We start from the raw sequence: 20,162 nt of genomic DNA, 5'->3' as shown, positions 1-20,162 counted from the left end.
TACTTTGCTTATATGGTTAATCCAGCACTGCTTGCCCCAGTGCTACCAGGGTAGATTTCACCCAACCATGACCCTGAGATGAATCATGCAGATCTGATAATGCATAGCTGGATGGGCCTTTCACCATCACTGGGGCCAGATTTACATGTTGTAAACTCATCCGTACCTGAAACACAACAACCAGCAAAATGTATGAACCCATTAAGACAGAAGGCTTTTGAGCAGTATGGAGAAAGCAGTAAGTAAAACTTGGCTCTGTTTAATCAGGGCTATTCAGCACAAACAGTACTTTTTAATTAAATTGATATCAGACTTGTAAGGCACTAGAGTGTCTCAGTGTTTCCTTTAGCTGGAGCTATGACAGACAAGTATTTCTAAAGTAAATCAAGCTTTGTGTTTATTTTTACCCAGTCATGTTATTTCAAGGAAAAATAGAAAATGATTAAGGGAATCAAAACATTCCACTTGTTGTTTTAGAGGTAGTTCCTGCCATTTGGGAAATATGAGATGAACATGCCATACTTTTGGAAAGTAACAAGAGTTCAAAATGCCAACATTTAATAATTGCTAGTACTTCTAGGAAAATCTTGCTTTATCCCTTCAGATAAAGAAAGGTTAGTGTTTATAATAAAGTTAAATTACTTTTATAGCCAGTGGTATATATTTTTCTATACCTAAAATACACAAATTACTTAACATCTTTCAGAAGAGAGACAGTGGTTTTTCATAATTAACTAAGAGATACATAATATAGCCATTTTATAAGGGATACATAATAAATACATTTTATACATAATAGATTTATTGATTTATAAAGCTTGGAGTATCACAGTTGAGATGTATTGACCTGCAGAGCCACAGCACTGTGCATCACCGGAGGTCTATGCCAGCAGTTTCAGGACAAAAGTGACATCACTGCATGTCTAGACCAGCAGTTTGGTAAGACATATTTATACCTTGTCTCAAATCAAATTGATTGACATGCTAACCACACCAAACCCTAACCGGAACAAAACTAACCCCTAACCTCAACCATTTATCCTACATGCTAACCATACTAGCCCCTAAACTTAACCCACCGTCCACTAACTGCTGTTCTAGAACTGCTGGTGGAGACTGGCAGTGACGTATGGTGCTCTGGCTTTGCAGTTGGATATTATTGTCTGCCTCTAACTGGATGCCCTCTCGTCTCTATCTTCTTTTTCTTCTGCAAATTGCCACTTTTTTTAGCACTACCTTCTCCTTCTGTTTTCATTGGTGGTCTGCATTAGACCTTTTGGGGCATAACTTACTTTGTATTTCCCCGGCATTGTTTTGTTTCATGCCTAATGAGAAGGCCAATACTTAAACAAAAACCTTTTCCCAACTCAAAAAAAAATTGATACATTTTCAAATAAGTTAATATAATCCATTAACCAATAGTGTTGGATTGGTACTGAAATTTTGAATTTGGTATCAATTCCCAATAAACCAAAACAATAAACTCTGTCGCTGTGAAGTCCCAATCACATTTAAGCAATAATGGGGGTCTCATGAAGCAATAAGTGGGTGTGGGGGTTGGACACTTCTGAAGCCCCAATTGTGTCAAAACGTGTAATTTACATTTGTGAAATCTACAAAACAGACGTTTTTCCACATTTGCAATAGTGGGTGTTGTCCCAAGGGGTTAGGGTGGGACTTGGGTTTGAGAGGAAATGCAACATTTACTTCTGGTACCAAAAATCCCAAAATGCTAGTACCATACCGTTTTAAAATTTGGGTTTTTCAGAACTTTTCCAGTACCGGTACAGCGCAAAACTCTAATGACCAATTCAGTTGATAAAACTTATAACCAAAAAACAGAGACAAAAAATTTATAACTAAAAACTAACAGGAAAAAAACACAAATTAAACCTGAAACATGAAGGAAAAAAATGAAAAGAAACAGCATAACCTAAATCCAAGCCAAAGTGTAAAAAAACAGAACTCCAAAACTTAAGGTCTCAAAGAGACAGGAAAGGTACAAAAAACAACTTATATCTCAATAACCAGAAAGGTTTACTGACTCCAAGAGAAACAGTATGCTTCTTATAAAATGGACTGGAATATACAGTACATATATGTGAAATAAAATAAAATTTAAAAAAAATAGCCAGGGTTCAAATCTGAGAGTCACCAGATCTACCAACGAAACCAAAATAAGAAAAACAATCAAAGGTTAGGGACAAGAGCAAAACATTTGAGAACAAGGAAATAAAAAAATGTCTTAAAGTCACAAAAAAAATACACAGACAGGTTTGTAATCCGGGATACAAAATGGCAACCGAGATGACCTTTTAACCTCTCAGCAATTGAACCCTGGAGGTCATGCCCCTAGCAACCAGGATCCGCATCAGGACAAAGGAATTCACAAAATGGCAGCTCTCAAGCTAAAACAAAACGGTGTTATGGCAAAAACACTAATAAATTCTGCCCCTACTATTGCATAGCTTGCAAATAAGTTAATCACAAATGCATTAAATCTGACTTCACAATCAGAATCAGTAAGTTTTGAAACCCCAGTAGAGACATATAATTAGCCAGAATTCATTCATGATAAAGCATAAAAAATGATTAAAAATACCAATCATAAGAAAAGGAGCCACAGCAACAACTAAGCTTGTTTAGAAAATAGCGACTGTCTAAAGGGATCAGAAAAACTGACGAGACTAAATCTAAATCATTCATCCATCCATCCATTTTCCAACCCGCTGAATTCGAACACAGGGTCATGAGGGTCTGCTGGAGCCAATCCCAGCCAACACAGGGCACAAGGCAGGAACCAATCCCGGGCAGGGTGCTAACCCACCGCAGGACACACACAAACACACCCACACACCAAGCACACACTAGGGCCAATTTAGAATCGCCAATCCACCTAACCTGCATGTCTGTGGTTGGAAACCGGAGCACCCGGAGGAAACCCACGCAGACACGGGGAGAACATGCAAACTCCACGCAGGGAGGACCCGGGAAGCAAACCCAGGTCCCCAGGTCTCCCAACTGCGAGGCAGCAGCACTACCCACTGCGCCACCATGCCGCCCCTAAATCATTCATCAAAACTAAAATTAAAGTCAGAAACAACACTGCAAAAGGTTCTTAAACTAATTTAAATTATTTCCCCCTAACTGAGGCTGACTTTGATTTAAGCTTTGTTGTTTTTATTTTAAAATTTATTGAACGCTTGGATAGCAAATCTACTGCAATGTCCTCCTAAAATACGTTCTCAGTGATGACGTCAGATGCCGAATAGCATGCCTAGCAATGAAGGTCCTCGTTATAAACAACACAGGCCAAAAATACCGAAATGCCCCAATGATGACTTTACTGTCAGAAACATAAATAAATAATAAACAACACAAAAACACAAATAAAATTATAAATGTAAGTTCCTGCAAATTGTGGTTTTATGACTGCAGCACCTGTGAATTGATGTCCTGCCCCTGAAGACATATAACTAAATGTAAGGAACCAGGAAAAAAAAATACAAAACTAAATGTAGACCAGAATAAGGTGCAAAATGACAAGCATTAAGAAAAATATAAAAATGGCTAAGACACTTCAGTAAACCTTTGATGAACAATTACTATTAATTTGTTTTTTGAATTTTGCTTGTATTTGCTATGAGATTGCATAGCTTTTGATAATAATCTAAACTTCCCTAAATACATTAGCACCATTTTGGATGTAATCATTTTTAATGGACAGATCTGTACAACCACAGAACTTGATCCAAGAAACCCTTAAAATCAATGCCCATAACCACGACAACATTTATTTCTATAGCACATTTTCATACAAACAATGCAGCTCAAAGTGCTTTACAAGATGGCAAAGAGAAAGTTACAAGAAAAGACCAAACAAATAAGATTAGGTAAGAATATTAATGAATAAGGTCAGGTCAGGTCAGGTTGGGGAGCATGCACTGGTACAGAGTGATGCTGCACCCACCACATGACAAAACAGCTCAGGATCCTGGTTGACAACCCCCCCAGGCAGACACGCAGTCTAGTCCCACCCTCCGAAAATTGAACCACATGGCCGTAGTACCGTAAATGACACTCCCTCACAATGCAGGTAATGTGCCTCATTCGGGGCTCCGTGAGCAACAGCTCATTCGACACAAAGTCAAGGATTCTCCAAAGAGACTCAGTACCAAAGGAGTCCAGTCTTCATCTCAGGTCACTGGATAGCGTCCATGTCTCGTAACTGTATAGCAAGACAGGAAGTGCCAGGACTGTAAAGACTTGGACCTTTATCCCTTTGCAAAGATATCTGGAGCGCCTGTTGTAAAGTGAAGTCCGCATCTTTTTAAATAAATAATCGACACATTCGCATCTTAGTAGGAGGGGGCATGGCAGTGTGGCGAGAGCAGTTCCTGGGTGCAATGCGGGAGCGGATGGCCCTACACTAAGTGCACAGGTGTAGGATTGTCCGTGACCCTAATCGACACAGCTGTGCCACGTCCCCATTTTAAAAAGGGAAGCGCGAGTGCAAGGATGAGAAGAATCAGGAATTGGAAAGAATCAAGAATAAGAGGAAGGTTACATGGAGAAAGAAAGAAAGAAAGAAAGAAAGAAAGAAAGAAAGAAAGAAAGAAAGAAAGAAAGAAAGAAAGAAAGAAAGAAAGAAGTTGAGAAGAGCAGGCTTAAGGGAGAGAAGGCAGGGCATTTGGGATGTGAGAGCCCCTTGAGCAGAGTGAGAGGCTGACACCCGGAACTGAAGGAGTGATTGATCCGGCTGAGTAATTTGGGATGCCATAGTGATGTGCGTTAAAGGAGCGGCTCGCCCGTATAAGACTGGGAAGGCAGTGGGGGTCGAGGAGGCTTTGGAGGAGAGCATGAGCGCCAACCAGACCTGAAGGAAGGTCAGCTGCGTCTAATGCTAGGGTGACTCCTCTGCTACAAGGCCCGTACGGGATAAGCAGAGGAGCTGCCAGTTAAAAGAGCAATGCACTGGACTTTTTAAAAAGGGAAGTTTCCTGGCAGCTTATTTTAACCTCATTTTAATGGATTGATGGCTATCAATGGTTTAAGAGGCTTCCAAAAATGAGAAGAGGGAGCATGGAGCCGGACTCGCACTGTCACTGAGCCACACACCCCTTTCCAGCGACCTCATGATCCCCCATGCTCTCCCAAACAGTCTGCTAACTTTATAGGAAGAGTTACCATAAATGTCACTGCCGAAGTAAGTAAACCTCTCGACAAGATCAGACACACTGCTGATGGCTGTGTCTAAGAGGTCATGAAAGGCCTGGATTTTTACCAACGGATACATTTCCTGACCCCAGTCCTCCCCATTTATCCTGGCTTGGGACTGCAGTATTGTTCCTTGTCTTTCTGCAGGCTTTATTAGATACTGATCTGAAGACTGAACCTGGATCATAACCAAAACATTTTATTCAAAGACAAATCAATCTAAAGGAGTATTCTGTTACTGTAGTTAATGTTCAGTATTACAGGGGTCCCCACAGCTGCCCCAAATCACTTTTTATAATTTAACGTTTCTAAACTATACATGCCACTCTATTGGTAGCACTCTGTATGTTGGAGCCAAAAAAACTGTATCAGGCTTAAAAATCCTCAACCCATCTGAAATTAAGAGGTGGTCAAGCAGCTCATAATAAAGGATATAAAGAGAGATACAAAGATGTATTTGTGTTAGACGGGTTTATCATATGCCAATTTTATATCCACCTTTTTATGACAGAAGGTGAGTGTTGTTTGTTCACGCAGAAGTAAAGTGGAATTTAATCAAGTGGATTTATTTTTGGCATAATCATAATGGAGATATTTCAAATTGTGTGCTAAAGTGATTGTAGGATTATTGAGTTATGCTTTTCATAATACTTGTTAGTACATAGAACATTAGGATGAAAAATTCTGTCTGCAAATTCATGGATGAGATGTAACAGCTTTTCTGTAGATTAATTTTATAAATGCATTTCACAAACTCAATTATTGCATTACTGTACTATTAGGAGGCTGCGGCTGCTTCAGCAGAATTGGGAGGAAAAAGTGGAAACTTGGAAAAGGAAGTCAGCCCATTAAAATGCTGCCAAGGTCCTCTGTGAGTTAAATTTATTAGGATTCTTTTTTTGGGATTTTTTTTTATTCCTTTAAAATGAATTTATCTATTGAAAAACCAAGTGTTGCACTAAGAATTTTTTTGTGTTTGAAAATTTTGAAAAGATTATTTTTAAAAATAGAACTTAAAAAAGACTTTCAGAAGGATTTCAGGTGGCTGACCAAGAGTACTATAATTCAATTTTTAGTTAAATTAAAATTCACTTGGTCATTTTATGACAAGTCTCTAGGTCACACTTATAGGTAATCTTACCTAAACACAACTAAAATATCTGACTCCTTCTTCTTTCGGCTGCTCCTGTTAGGGGTTGCCACAGTGGATCATCTTGTTCCATATCTTCCTGTCCTCTGCATCTTGCTCTGTTACACCCATCTCCTGCATGTCCTCTCTCACCACATCCATAAACCTTCTCTTAGGCCTTCCTTTTTTCCTCTTGCCTGGCAGCTCTATCCTTAATATCCTTCTCCCAATATACACAGCATCTCTCCTCTGCACATGTCCAAACCAACGCAATCTCGCCTCTCTGACTTTTTCTCCCAACCGTCCAACTTGAGCTGACCCTCTAATGTACTCATTTCTAATCCTGTCCATCCTCATCACCCCCAATGCAAATCTTAGCATCTTTAACTCTGTTACCTCCAGCTCTGTCTCCTGCTTTTTGGTCAATGCCACCGTCTCCAACACATCTAACATAGCTGGTCTCACTACCGTCCTCAAAGATACAATGCAACTCCTTCTGGCCTTCTTTAAACTTCTCCATCAACACGTTCTAAGCAAACATTGCATCTGTGGTTCTCTTTCATAGCGTGAAACCATACTGCTGCTCACTAATCATCACCTCACTTCTTAACCTAGCTTCCACTTCTCTTTCCCATAACTAAAATATCTGACTATGCCACCCAATTTTATGAAGAGTCTGAGAACTCTTGAAATTATTTTAAGAAGCTAAAAGTTTAATTAATAAAATTATTAAACCAGAACTTAACAATAAGATCCTTTATAATTTCATGAGGTTCCTTTAAATTAGGCGGTGATTAAACACACGATGAAAAACACAGCAGCAATTTCAAGACAAACAACATTAATTTCTTTCCCACCAGACATTATAAAATCCATCAAGAAGAAGTGAAAACCATTTAAAAAGAGAGCACACGGTCCACATTGTAAATGTCCGTTAAAGCATAACAGTGGAAGATACAACCTTTGATGGTGCAAAGTCCAAGTTGTGCACTGTGTTACTGCAACAATTAAACTTCCAACTGTCTCTCTGAAACACTCTGTTCGGAGAATGGCTTGTTTCCCCACAGAAGTCGTGCTAACTTGTCGAATCCTTGTCGGTGTCTCTCCCTCATGGAGTGAGCATTCTTTTTCACTTCGGGATTCTTTGTGTTTCTGCGACAACCTAAGCACGCCTTGCTTCTCGTAAGCCAGTTTCGCTCAGTCCTCTTCTGAGTCTTTCCTATCTTGCTAGACCCACAACTGGTGTCTCTCTGGTAAAACTATCTCTTCCTTCCTGGAGGTAGATGTCACCATCTGTGTGTCTCACATCTGGACAGCCACAAACCATCATCTGGCTGCGAGTTCCTGTGGTCCATACAAGTGATGTTGATAGTGCTCTTGGTGGACAAACTCTCTCTACACCACCCACTGCCCCAGAAGTATATAACTGATTCAGTCTCTGCCTAGATCAACATGTAATTCGATTAAACAATGGTACATACCAATTGCCTTTGCTAACAACAGTGTAAACACATTTTCATTGGTTAACACTAGAATCCCTGAAACCTACGAAAATATTTGTAATTCTGGATCACCTTAAATTCCCTTGCACCTCTTCATCAGCGTCTTTGATTTGCTATTGTGTCAGTCAGCACTGGCAGCAAGCAGCCTGCTATCCCATCCTCCACCAATGGAGCTGAAGTTGGATACAATGTTTTCCCAGCTCAAGTCTGTTTATCTGGGTGTGAAGTATCTGGAATTGTATAGGGTAAATAATATCTCGTCCTTTGGAATACATACATTTGAAATACATACTGTACATGTGTTCCGTGTCTACAAAGATCTTTGCAAAAGTAGGACAACAGAAAATACGAGGCAAGAAATGTTGAACACATAAATAAAACAGAAACTTTTTTCATGTTATACTAATAATGACAAAATGCTGATGTGAAGTGTATAATGAGTGAAGACTGAAGTCCAAGTATTAAATAAACACTTTCACAAAAGGTATAACAAATGCGCTTTTATTCAAGAATGTAACCAAAGAAACAGAAATTGTTCAATTTACATGTTGCCATCAATAAGTAAAAATCCAAACTCAAATATCAATTGACACAAAGTCAAAATGTCTGCTTGGGTGGTGTAGAGGTAAGAACTGCTGCCTTGTAATCAAGAGGTTGTGGGTTTGAGCCTGAGTTCTCCCCATTTTGAGAAGTGAGCTGCTATTATTATTAATAATTAAATAAATAATATTATTAATAAATAATATTATTAATTAAAACATTGATTCTAGTGTTAAACAATAGTATTCTTGTCAGCTACCAAGAAGTATATATACAGTATCACTGTATGCCGATTTGAAACCAATGCCCCAGAACACGCTAATTTTCAATGGAAGCAAGCAGTTCTGTATCATAATATTGCATTTTGATGAGATACCAGTCAAAGCAGTCTGATCTTAAAGCAGGTGACTCCTTTGCAAGACAGGTAAATATCTACATTCTGTAGATGTCCAGCAACAACAACCTGTAACAGAATTTTTCAGGAAATTTGCCTTTTCACTTATCACCCCAGTCTCAATAAAGGATGACTATTGCCCCCTCATCTGTTGGCTTTTACATTTATTATTTTACATTTATTATTTATTTAGAGAGATACTCTTGACAGTCACAAATGCCTACCCCCACACTTGTTCACACTTTGCAAACTCTGTATGTTTGTTGAAAATTAAAGCATTTTTCAGTAAGTGTAATTTGGTTTAAGAAAGATATTAGTTGCAAGGTTTAGCCAATTAGATTTGAACAGAGCTAAGAAGTCGAAGTCTGTTATATGGACATCACTATCACTGAAGGAGAAGGACGGCAGCTTCTCGGGCTACGGTCATGTTTCTTTGGCTCAACAGACCAAGTACTTCAATTTTCCAATCTGCACATGGTCAAATGTTTTTAACGTTCCCTTATAGGAAGTAATTGTCAGGACAAAATAGCTTCTAAACTTAATTTCCTTTGCTTTTATTAAGTGTCCATTTCTCTTTCTAGTAAGATTTTCATTGTCCTCTGTATACATGGCACAAGGTTGGTTTAAGACCCCCCCCCCCCCCCCCCCCCAGGCCCCTGGATGGCTTAGATCCTTAACAGAGAGTTCATCATACTTTTAACAATACAGTGCATACATCATACATCAGGTTGTTTAATGCAGTACAGTATTTCTCACTCTTGATTTTAGCATGAGATTTAATTGCCTCATCACCTCTGGGGGTCCCCCTTGGTCATTTCAAGCCAGTGAGCTGGTATTGGTGATTAAGGCCCCCCATGCCATCACACATGCCCAGAATGGTATAAGGTAATGGTAGAGCCACCCTTGACATGACAGTGCAGTATTCCTACTACTGTACTTCACTGCTTGATCATTTACAGATTGTCCAGAATGCTTCTGCGTTTCTTTTGACTGGCATTAAAAGGCGTGAGCACTTTACCTCAATCCTGGCGTCTATTCATTGGCTTCCTGTTCAGTACAGAATTCAATGTAAAGTACTATTGATTGTTTTTAAAGCTTTAAATGAGATACACCCAACCCCATATTTCAGATCTTCTTTGCCCAGATTCAGCTCCCAGATTATTTAGACCCTCAACCAAACACATCTTGCATGTGCCTTGCCAGTTGAAGTTAGGTGTGCTTCCTCCATTTTTGTTTTTAGATCAACACTTAAGACTAATCTGCACACTCCAGCCCTCACAAGCATTGCAGACATGTTTTAATTTTCTTGCTAATTTTTCAGTGTGTTTTTATTATAAATTCTGTTATTAGAGTTAGAGTTGTTTTGTTCCTACTCTTAGATGTAAGTTTTTCGGTGAGGCATGATGGTTTTTCTTCTTCCATATATCACCTGTAGAGTTGGGCCTTGTCTTGTTCTCTTTATTTATGCTTGTTTTAGGTTCAGTTTTTCAAAAAGGTATCATTTCTTTTCACTGTTATGCAGGTTGACGCTCAGTTAGTATCTATCTGCCACTAAAATCTGATGAATCTCTAAACACAATTATTACTTGTTTAGTAGTCAATGTCAAAAAACTTCCTTCAAATAAATGAAAGTAAAACTGAAGTTGTTATATTTGGTTCCACAAATTCTATATGCCTTATCAATAAAAGTTTAGGCCCTTTGCCAGCAAATGTTCACACCCATGTCAGAAATCTTTTTGTCATCTTTGAATAATCTTTTAAATTTGACAAGCAAATTTAGAGAGTGGGAAATGGCAGTTTCTTGCAGCTTTAAGAAGATCACCAAACTGAAATCTGTGCTTTTGTTAAAAGACTTAAAGATAGTTATTCATGTGTTTATGTTTTCTCGTCTTGATTATTCTAATTCTCTTTATTTGGACATTAGTCCACCTTCCCTATCCCATTTCCAGTTGGTTCAAAACACAGCAGCTAGTCTCCTGACTGGTATGAAGAAGACAGAGCCTATTTCTCCAGTGCTGGCTTTTCTGCATTGGTTGCCAGTTAAAAACAGAATACAGTTTATTATTTGTCTTTCAAGCACTCGATGGTTTAGTGTAGGGGTGGGCAAAGTCAGTCCTGGAGGGCCACAGTGGCTGCAGGTTTTTGTTCCAATCCAGTTGCTTAATTAGAAAAAAAATCCTTGCCAATAATTTAATTTCATGTCTTGCTAGTGTTTTAATTTTGCCATGTCAGGTCATTCTCATATCCTAGATTTTCTTTTCCTTTCTAAGGATGTCATCCAAATGATTTGAAGTCTAAAACAGATCAGTAATTCTCAGTCCTTCACTTTTTTCTCTTCACTTTCCTTCCAAGTATTTAATTAATCCAAACAGTGCACAATAAATACAGACAGGTGTAAATGGAAACATTCTAAATGGAGAAATGCTGGTTTCTTTTGTCATTTGCATCTAATAAGGAGCAATTAAAAACCGAAATACAGCTATTTAAGACTAAAATAAGCAGTAAGGGTTCAAAATGTTAACGAGAGAGACAACTAAAATGAAGCAGAAGTGTTACTTGAGCAATAAGTGCTTTTTATTAAGTAACTGGGAGGGAACAAAAACCTGTAGTCACTGCAGCTCTCCAGGAACAACTTTGCCCACCCCTGGTTTAGTACTATATCATATCTCAGACCTCCTTTACCCCTACTCCACCTCTAGGCCTTTGAGATCGTCTGATCTAAAACTTCTATCTGCAGAAACAGCGGACTTGTCAAAATTAGACTTGCCACTGTAACAAAGGCAATCTAGCAAGATGAAAGGTCAGAGATCATTTTCTGGACTTTCCACATATGTAAACCAAATGCTGTTGAACCATTCATCATTTTCGTGATGCACACCTTGTGAACTTGGACAGAAATAGTCTGTCCAAATGACACCAGACACTAGTAGAGGGGCTAGGGTTGTTCACCTTGATCCTAAAGGTAAACAGTTGAAGAGAGGGAGAGTGAGAGGGGGTCAACGTGATGAAGAGAGGGAGAAGCAGGAAGGAGAAGTCACCAAGAAGACCCCTACAGTGTGACACAGCAAAGGAACCTTAAGAGACCGAATGCCACATACATTGAGTGTCTTGGTCAGCATTGTCTATGATAGCTACTAAAATAGCCACATTGTATTATTGGTGTTTTATCATTATCCATTTTGTATTTTCTTCTGCTTTTGGCATATTAAGGAAATTTAACAATGTTAAAGACTATATTCAGTGAATAAACGTTTATTGCTTCCACTCCTTGCTGCCCTTGTTGCTCTGTTTTGCTGTCTGGAGTATAGAAAAAAGAAGCAGTGCAGCAATCAGTTCTGGGAGAAGGCAGTCAGTGGTCTTAGAGCCTCGTGTCTGAGGCTTGTGTCTCCTTCCAGGCCAGGTGAGTGCAAAGATAAGAGAACAGGAGTTGGAGTGGAGGACATACATAACAAAGAATCTGTGCAGAGGGAATTCAAGAATCTATGTTTTAGGACAGGGTTGCCTCAAAACAGAAACTAAACACTCCACCACCCACAAGGCCTGTTTTGATTTTACAAAACGTGTTTATTTTGAAGGGAAACTATTTGGTTCTTTATTTTTTTACTAAATGACAATGCAAAGCCCAAAACATGAAGCCTTATAAAAGCTACAATTATTTAATTATTTTGAAGATTAAACAAAAAACAATTTGAAAGCCAAATGGTCATTAGTTCTTATATCTAACTACCTGCCTGTCCTTTAGGAAAAAATATAGAAAGGTGTCACCATATGTGCAATCACTAGAGAGCTAAATCATACTGTACATGCCTAAAATTTTATGTTTCCAGCAGTTTTGGCAGTAAACTAATTTTAGATATTTTTTTGCCTTCATTCAAAGGTAGAAGGTATGATATATTGAAGCTATTCATATAATAATGAAAAGGAATCAAAGTCTTCTGATGCTCAGCCCGTCAAATTTCCTGAATTCATAAATGAGATAACCAAAGGAGATACAGAACATCTACACAGATCTGCCAAATAGTACACTTTCAAGGATTCTTCAGGCTGCATTCTACCCCATGTAATGCTGCTGTCACAGATGTGGCCAAAATCTGCAGGTGCTCAAGTAAAATGAAAAATAAATAAAGTGCAATGAAGCAATGAAAATAATCAAAGATTTATTTAAATAGCCATTGAATGCGTATCATTGGTAAAAAACGACAAGAAGCAAATATGCAGAAGGCATTGTGCATTTCAATGATATATAACCAGGAGCCTCATGTATAAACAGTGCGCATGCACAAAAATGTTGCGTACGCCCGTTTCCACGCTCACTTCGAGATGTATAGAAACTAAACTTTCCGTGACGCCACACACATTCTCACTCCAGCCTTACCCTGTGCGCATTTCCACTTTTGTCAGTAGGCCATGTTTTAGTGTGAGTTCTACGCACAGCATTATGTATGAGGCCCCAGGTCTTCTAAAAATGAAAGGTAAAATACTGAAAATAACTATACATAGAAAACAATATGATGAAGGAATTTATGCATAAACTTAAAGTCATTTATTCTTAGCATTTGCCTAAAAAGAAATACAGAAAAGAGAATTTGTAGTTTGTTAGTCAACACAGTGATGACTTTGCTGGTATTCCAATAATTACAGTATCACCAGCTAAAAACAGATGCTTCACAATGTCACAGACACTTTAATAATACCATTAAATAATAATCTTTAAACATGTGTATTTATTTAAATATGAATGACTTACTGTATGTTTTGTTCACTCACTCTCTCTGCCTTTAAGCAGATCTCTTCATGTTCAAGAGTTTTATATTGTAACACATAGGGCACCCTTAAAGATGAGGGTGAGAAGCTTGGTCATCCAGGAGGAGCTCAGAGTTGAGTCACTGCTCCTCCGCATCGAGAGGAGTCAGATGACGTGGCTGGGGCATCTGATCAGGATGCCACTTGAACACCTCCCTGGTGAGGTGTTCTGGGCACGTCTAACCGGGAGGAGGCCCCGGGGAAGACCCAGAACACGCTGGAGGGACTATGTCTCTCTGCTGGCATGGGAACGCCTCAGGTTTCCCCTGTAAGAGCTAGTAGAAGTGGCCAGGGAGAGGGAAGTCTGGGCATCTCTGCTCAAGCTGCTGCCCCCACGACCTGATCTCGGATAAGCAAAAGAGGATGGATGGATGGATGGACATAGGGCACCAGAGTATAGAGCAGGGCTACTTAACTTTGCTCCCAGAGGTCTGCAGCAGCTGCAGGATTTCATTCCAAACAGTTTCAGAATTAGAAGCCAAGGCTCGCAGATAACGAAACCTGGTATCATATGGTGTGTGAGTGCTTTCATTCTTCCAAGACAAGCCTTCATCACAAAGGATTATTTTCTGAGAACATGATCCATATATTTTGTGGTGCAGAACAGATTTGTACTCCTTGTTCCTTCCCTTCTTGCTCATTTATATCTAAACATTTTATTAAAAGATATGTCATGATGCATATGCATAGGTTTAAACAGAAGCACATTAGCTAGAGAGCTGGTGATTCCTTTGTCATTTGTACCTCCTGACAAAGTTGGCCAGAATTACTGCACAAGGCAGCTACGTTAATTCAAGGGGCCATGAACTTGTCATTCTCTCAGGAGTCTGGAGTGCCTGCCTATAAATATTGATGGCCGAAGATTTACATGCATCAAAACACAGGACCCACCCTCTTAAATTTCATGGGTAAAAATAACAGTTTTCTTTTCAAGAATTATTTTGTGTTTTGTGCCATGTCATTGAGACAAATACATAAAGAAATAAGTAGCAAAAATGTGTTTTATGACACAACTATTTATACTTGCATATCATTGTGTTTTTAATAATATTTTGTCACATTTCGCAATACATTAACTTATTTGCATATTTTTTTGTGTATTTCTTTATTTTTGCATGAAATATTCCTGCATACCACAGCTCCATGAAGTTACAGGAATTTGACAATAACTTGATTGTTATTTGTCATGTCATGTCATTTTATAACCTGCTTAATCCTCACCAGGGTCTCAGGCGTGCTGGTGCCTATCCTTGCAAGAACAGAGTGCAAGGTAGGAACAAACTCTGGACAGGGCAAACATCCACACCCCAAGCACACACTACGACCAATTTAGCGTTGCCAATTCACCTAACCTGCATGTCTTTGGACTAGAGGAGGAAACCCATGCAGGGACGACCAGGGACACAAACCCTGATTTCCTTACTGGCTGTCACTGCTCCACCATGCTGCCCACAGTCATTTGTGTAAAATTCAAAATTCTTTCAACAACATTGCATTAGCCCTCATCAAGATTTCTTTTACAGGGCATTACGTCTTTTAAAATAAAGGCAATGTTATTTCAGAAATTCACATTTGCAGGCATGTGTTCTGATTTCTTGTTTTTACAAATCTGTTGAATGGCAGCATAGATGCAGAGGGCTACCTCACAACACCAATTCCAGCTGCAGCACACACTCACATGCACGTAGGGTTAATTGGCAGCACTAATGGGGCTGTGCGTGAGTGTGTCCTCTGATTGACTGGCAGCCCATCAGAATACACACCAGAAAGCTGACCTCATTTTACTGGATTTGTGTTGTTGTTGAAACTACTTTAAATTTGTCTGTCCAGGCCTGTTGTTTACATCCAATCAGCTTTAAAATTCTCCTCTGACATCATAAACCAGGGACTGTATATACAACGTGCAGAGGGGAGCAACCAAGTGCAACCCTGGACTTAAGGACATGTTGTATCTGTTTAGTCTCGAGCACATTAGAGTGCAAGGGGACCTAATCCGGGTCTTCAGAATTCTCAAAGGCATTAACAAAGTAGATGCAGCTGAATTCTTTTCTTTTTTAACATGGAATCACATACTTCAGGACATCAGTGGAAACTAAGTTGAAGTGCATTTAGGACTGAAGACAGGAAGCAATTCTTTACTTGTAGAAAGTGGAACAAACTACCAAGAAGCTGAAACACTGCAGCCTTAAAGAAGCATCTAGATGAGATATTGGGACTGCTTCATTATAAGCTAAGCAAACAAGCTTGATGGACTGAAAGGTGTCCTTTCATTTGTCAAATTCCTACATTTAAATGAAGGCAAATGTGCTCTTTCCAAGCTTCTTTGTACATATTTTTATTGACAAAGGATGGACTCTTTCTATTCTTACAACAGGGGATTATGTGTACCTTTTAATGCAGATCCTGCTTCATGATTTCAGTCCCTGACTACCTGAATGTAAATGACAACAACAGTGTGTGTGTGTTTGTGTGTGTGTGTGATTGTGCCCTTTGATTGGCTGGCCCCTATCCAAGGCTGGTTCCTTCCTTCCTGGCCCCTGATATCATTGATGCTCTCTGTGCCCTGTGACCCTTGTAACAATAAGCTGCTTAGAAAATGGATGTACAGCTAGTGATTGGACTTTATGCATATGCTCCCTTATCACTCTTACAACAAACATATTGGGTTACAAAGACTACAAACAAAATACTGTATATTTAAATAACAAAAAGTTTTTGAATTAACAGTATGAACTGAATATTTTTACAAGTTATGTGTACACAATACAAATACAAAAATGAAAAAAGGGTATAATGTATACTGTAAGATGACACAATATTACAATAGAGAAAAAGAAAGGAGCTTCTATATCAGGGTCCATCTTCAGCACTTCTAGCAATATACTGTACATTAAATAATGAGCCATAGAAATCAAGAGGAAATGCGTTTATTACAATATTCCAGGAAAGTATCCAAAATGAAGTCACTGTGTATTAACTTTAAGGGAATTGCCTTTATTATCCATGCCTGTGGGGGAAAGAAAATAGAAAAGCAAAATAAAAGTGGGTAAAGATTTGAAATACAGAGCCAACGTATCTTATCTTATACATGTTGCATGCTTCTTTTCTGTTAAGGAGTGGTGCCGTGCTTAGTCCTGTTGCCTTACGGCTGTGGAGTCCTGGGTTCAAGTCACAGCCCAATCAATGTGGAGTACGCACATTATCCCAATGTCCATGTATCCTACATCCCAATATCATTCCTATCCCAAAGTTCAGAGCGTTAGGTTAATTGTCAAAATATGTGGCAGATAGTGTCTTGCGATGCACTTGCACTCCATCCACAGCTGTTTGTGCCCCATCAGTGTGGAGATTGTACATGTTCCCCATATTGTTTCTACCTCCATACCTCTAACACTTGCAGGACAGAGTGGTGGCTCTGAGGTTAAGGGATATGCCCTGGCAATCGGAAGGTTGCTGGTTCGAATCTAGTAAATGTCAAAAAGGATTCTGCTCTATTGGGCCCTTCAGCAAGGCCCTTAACCTGCAATTGCTGAGCGCTTTGAGTAGTGAGAAAAGCGCTATATAAATGCAAAGAATTATTATTATTATTATTATGTTAGTCAGAAACTTAATTGGCTACATATCTATATAGCAGCCTTTGATAGACTGAACCCCTTCCATGGTTGATTCCTGCATTGAGCCTGATGTTGCTGGAAACGGCTCTTGCAGTCCTGCAGTAGAGCTGTGATTGGTTACTCTGTTAAATCAGTATGTTCAAGTGTCATATTTTATGATAACAAAGAACTTCTTTTCTGTGCTGTGGTGATGAGTGTTGTGAAATGGTGACACAAACATGACAAAAATGGTAAAATCCATCTAAATAGACCCCCAGACCAGGACCTTTACTGGCCTGGCTAGAGAAAGGTCTCACTTCAGGCAGCCTGACCCCAAACTAATCAGGCAGGCTTTGGCCTTTACAGGCCCAAAATAGGGCTTGTACTTTTAATTTTCAAAAATATACTTTAAATGTTCAAAATTCACAAAATTCCCATCAAGGGAGAGAATAAACCATCAAACATCTGATTTGATAGACAAGACAAACAAATAATCTTTATAAAATGTTATTCAAATAACAAAAAGAAGCACAAAAAATAAGAGCAAAAACGAGACGAAAATGGTTTGTCTAAAAAGGAAATCCAAGGCTAACTAAAAAAACAATAACAGAAAAACCCAAAGAACAATAATCACACACAAAACACAATGAACCTCTGCTGGCAAGTCTTTTATCTGATTATAAACAGCAGTGGTGTCATGTTGGCCCCGCCTCTTGGGGTTCCACCCATTAAATATTAGGAATGTAGCTTAAAAGGTGCAAATATATAAACATAATTACTAAATAAATTTTAAATAAACAATTAATGGTATTTAGATAATAACCAAAAACAGCTGAAAAAATTTTTTAAATTAACAGAAATCAAAAAAACATATACTGTATAAATCAGGGAATGAATGCAGGCTGATGCATAACAAACTGGAACCGTGCCTTGATCTCTAAATATCAAATTTGTCCACACTGATATGAGTAATACTACACTAAATTCAAAAATTAAAACATGACATGCATCCTTTGCCTAGCCAAACATCATATCTCCATTTTGATTTGAATTGGAACCTCTCCCAGCAGCATAAGCAAGCAATGCCTAATAAAGCAATACTATTCTCCCTTAGCCAATTTAGTTACTAATTAAGTTAAGATACAAAATCTGTAATATGAGCGAGAGCCAGAATATCTGGAGAAAACCCAAGCAGACACATGGAAAACATGCAAACTTTTTACAGACATTGACAAGGCCAGGATTTGAGCTCCGATCCCCAGAGCTGTTAAGCTGGACTGCCATACACTGCCATGTAGTTCTTCTTTCTTTATGATTTTATGGTAGTTTTCAAAATTTATTTTATATTTTGTGTATGCTTCCTACATGTTTGTTAACTTACAGTATTGTTAAACACATTAGGCTGTAAAATATAATACCAGGCACTGAAGGCGATCCATGTCAAAATCGACAGGTTTCTAGGCTTTTTTTTTTTGACAGCTTTATTGAGGAGCTAGTTGTGCCAGCTCTTATGGCAGCCTAACTTGCAAGACATGATTAACCAACTCAACTTTGCCAATCCTGTTAATTTAAAGTCTTTCAGACCTGGCCAGGTGACATGCAAGTCTTATTTCCCCTGAAAGACAGTTTGCAGGGACTTGGATCTTTTAGTTCCTGCTTTTGCAAATGCAGAGGGTCATTGAGGTATGTTTTTAATGTCAGTACTACTAGTTATTTTCTTTTGTTATTATTAGATGTTGTCACGCATTGGATGTCTGAGGGTCACCTTCCAGGCTCAGATAAGGTACGCAGTACAACGTCGGAATGAGAGGGGGTGCTGTCACAAACAGTATTGTCTGGTTTTTTCCCCTGCAGTGCCAGGAAGACACCGAATGAGGGCAGTAAGTCCCCACGCATTGCACCTTGGGAAGCACCACCTCTTACGATCAGGACCATATAAGATTGGGAATGCCCGGAAAATGTCTGCTCAGTTTTGGGATCACATGACAGAGCTCCTTGATTTTAAACTGCTCAAGAGAGACAATCCTATAGAGAAGCTAGATAGGCAATTAGTAGACTGTCGCACACTCATTTTTGTTCTGTTTTTTTGGACAATATCAGTAATTTGTTTTGTCCAGCTGGCACCCCAAATTGTTTTGGGTCTCCTTTGATTCCTTTCACTCTGATACTGTATTTATGAAAATCTTTTGCAGTTTCAGCCTTTAGTAAACCTTCCATCTGAAACTGCACATACAGGCAACGTGTGGGCTTAACCGTAAGGACTTAACAAAACAAATTATATGTTGACACCTAGAGCCATTAGTATAAAAGCCTGATGTAGGTTCTCTGTGCCAACTTGTATAACAGTTGAAGCTGCAGGGCCATCTTTTGTGCACAGATTATGAAAAAGATAAGTAAAATCTAATAGATTTTTAATCAGTAAGCCATAGTACAATCAATAATTAAAGTGTAGTTACATTTAATCATACTAAAGAACAGTAAAAACTGAAAACTATTACAAAAATATCTTTTTCTTTCACACTTTTTAAATGCTTGTTTTCCTTTCAATAAGGAATTTTGTGCCTTTTTATGCAGCTCAAGCTTTATGATGTCAGAGACTAACTTTAAAGCTCATTGGTTAGAGGTACATGGCTATCCTGGTCAATTTATGGACAACTTTAATTCCAGAAACAACAGGAATTCGATTGATCTTCTCAGTAACCCTAAGTTAGATAAACAGGTTTCAAAACAACTGGATGATAAAATTGTTTATAATTCTGAAGGTGGGTAAGCAGGTTCTTCAAAATGGTGATAGGAGAGACAGACAGAAGCAGTGAATGTGATTTTGCATGCATGTTATAATTATTACCTTACACAGAGAACTGTAACTACAAGGAACAAATTTATAATTGGGCCATGGGAATTGTCACACCTCAGTTCAGTGATACTTTTGCAGGTATTAATGTAGTGTCACAGGTTTTGTTGCATTCTTAGTACCTGTCTTT

The 20,162-nt window shown here is 38.7% G+C and overlaps 1 protein-coding gene across 1 annotated transcript in view; it reads right to left on the bottom strand.

Moving 5' to 3' along the window:
• Positions 1 to 12,922: 12,922 nt before the first annotated feature.
• Positions 12,923 to 20,162, bottom strand: part of hsd17b3 (hydroxysteroid (17-beta) dehydrogenase 3) — a 50,417-nt gene continuing 43,177 nt past the window's right edge. Inside the window, exon 11 of the mRNA XM_028805338.2 lies at positions 12,923 to 16,592. Within this exon, the coding sequence (XP_028661171.1) occupies positions 16,497 to 16,592 (96 nt within the window). The 3' untranslated portion in view covers positions 12,923 to 16,496. The remainder of the gene's footprint in view (positions 16,593 to 20,162) is intronic.

Source organism: Erpetoichthys calabaricus, chromosome 7 (assembly GCF_900747795.2).
Source record: "Erpetoichthys calabaricus chromosome 7, fErpCal1.3, whole genome shotgun sequence".
Classification (NCBI taxonomy): domain Eukaryota; kingdom Metazoa; phylum Chordata; class Cladistia; order Polypteriformes; family Polypteridae; genus Erpetoichthys; species Erpetoichthys calabaricus.
This window is presented reverse-complemented; position numbering and strand designations above follow the sequence as displayed.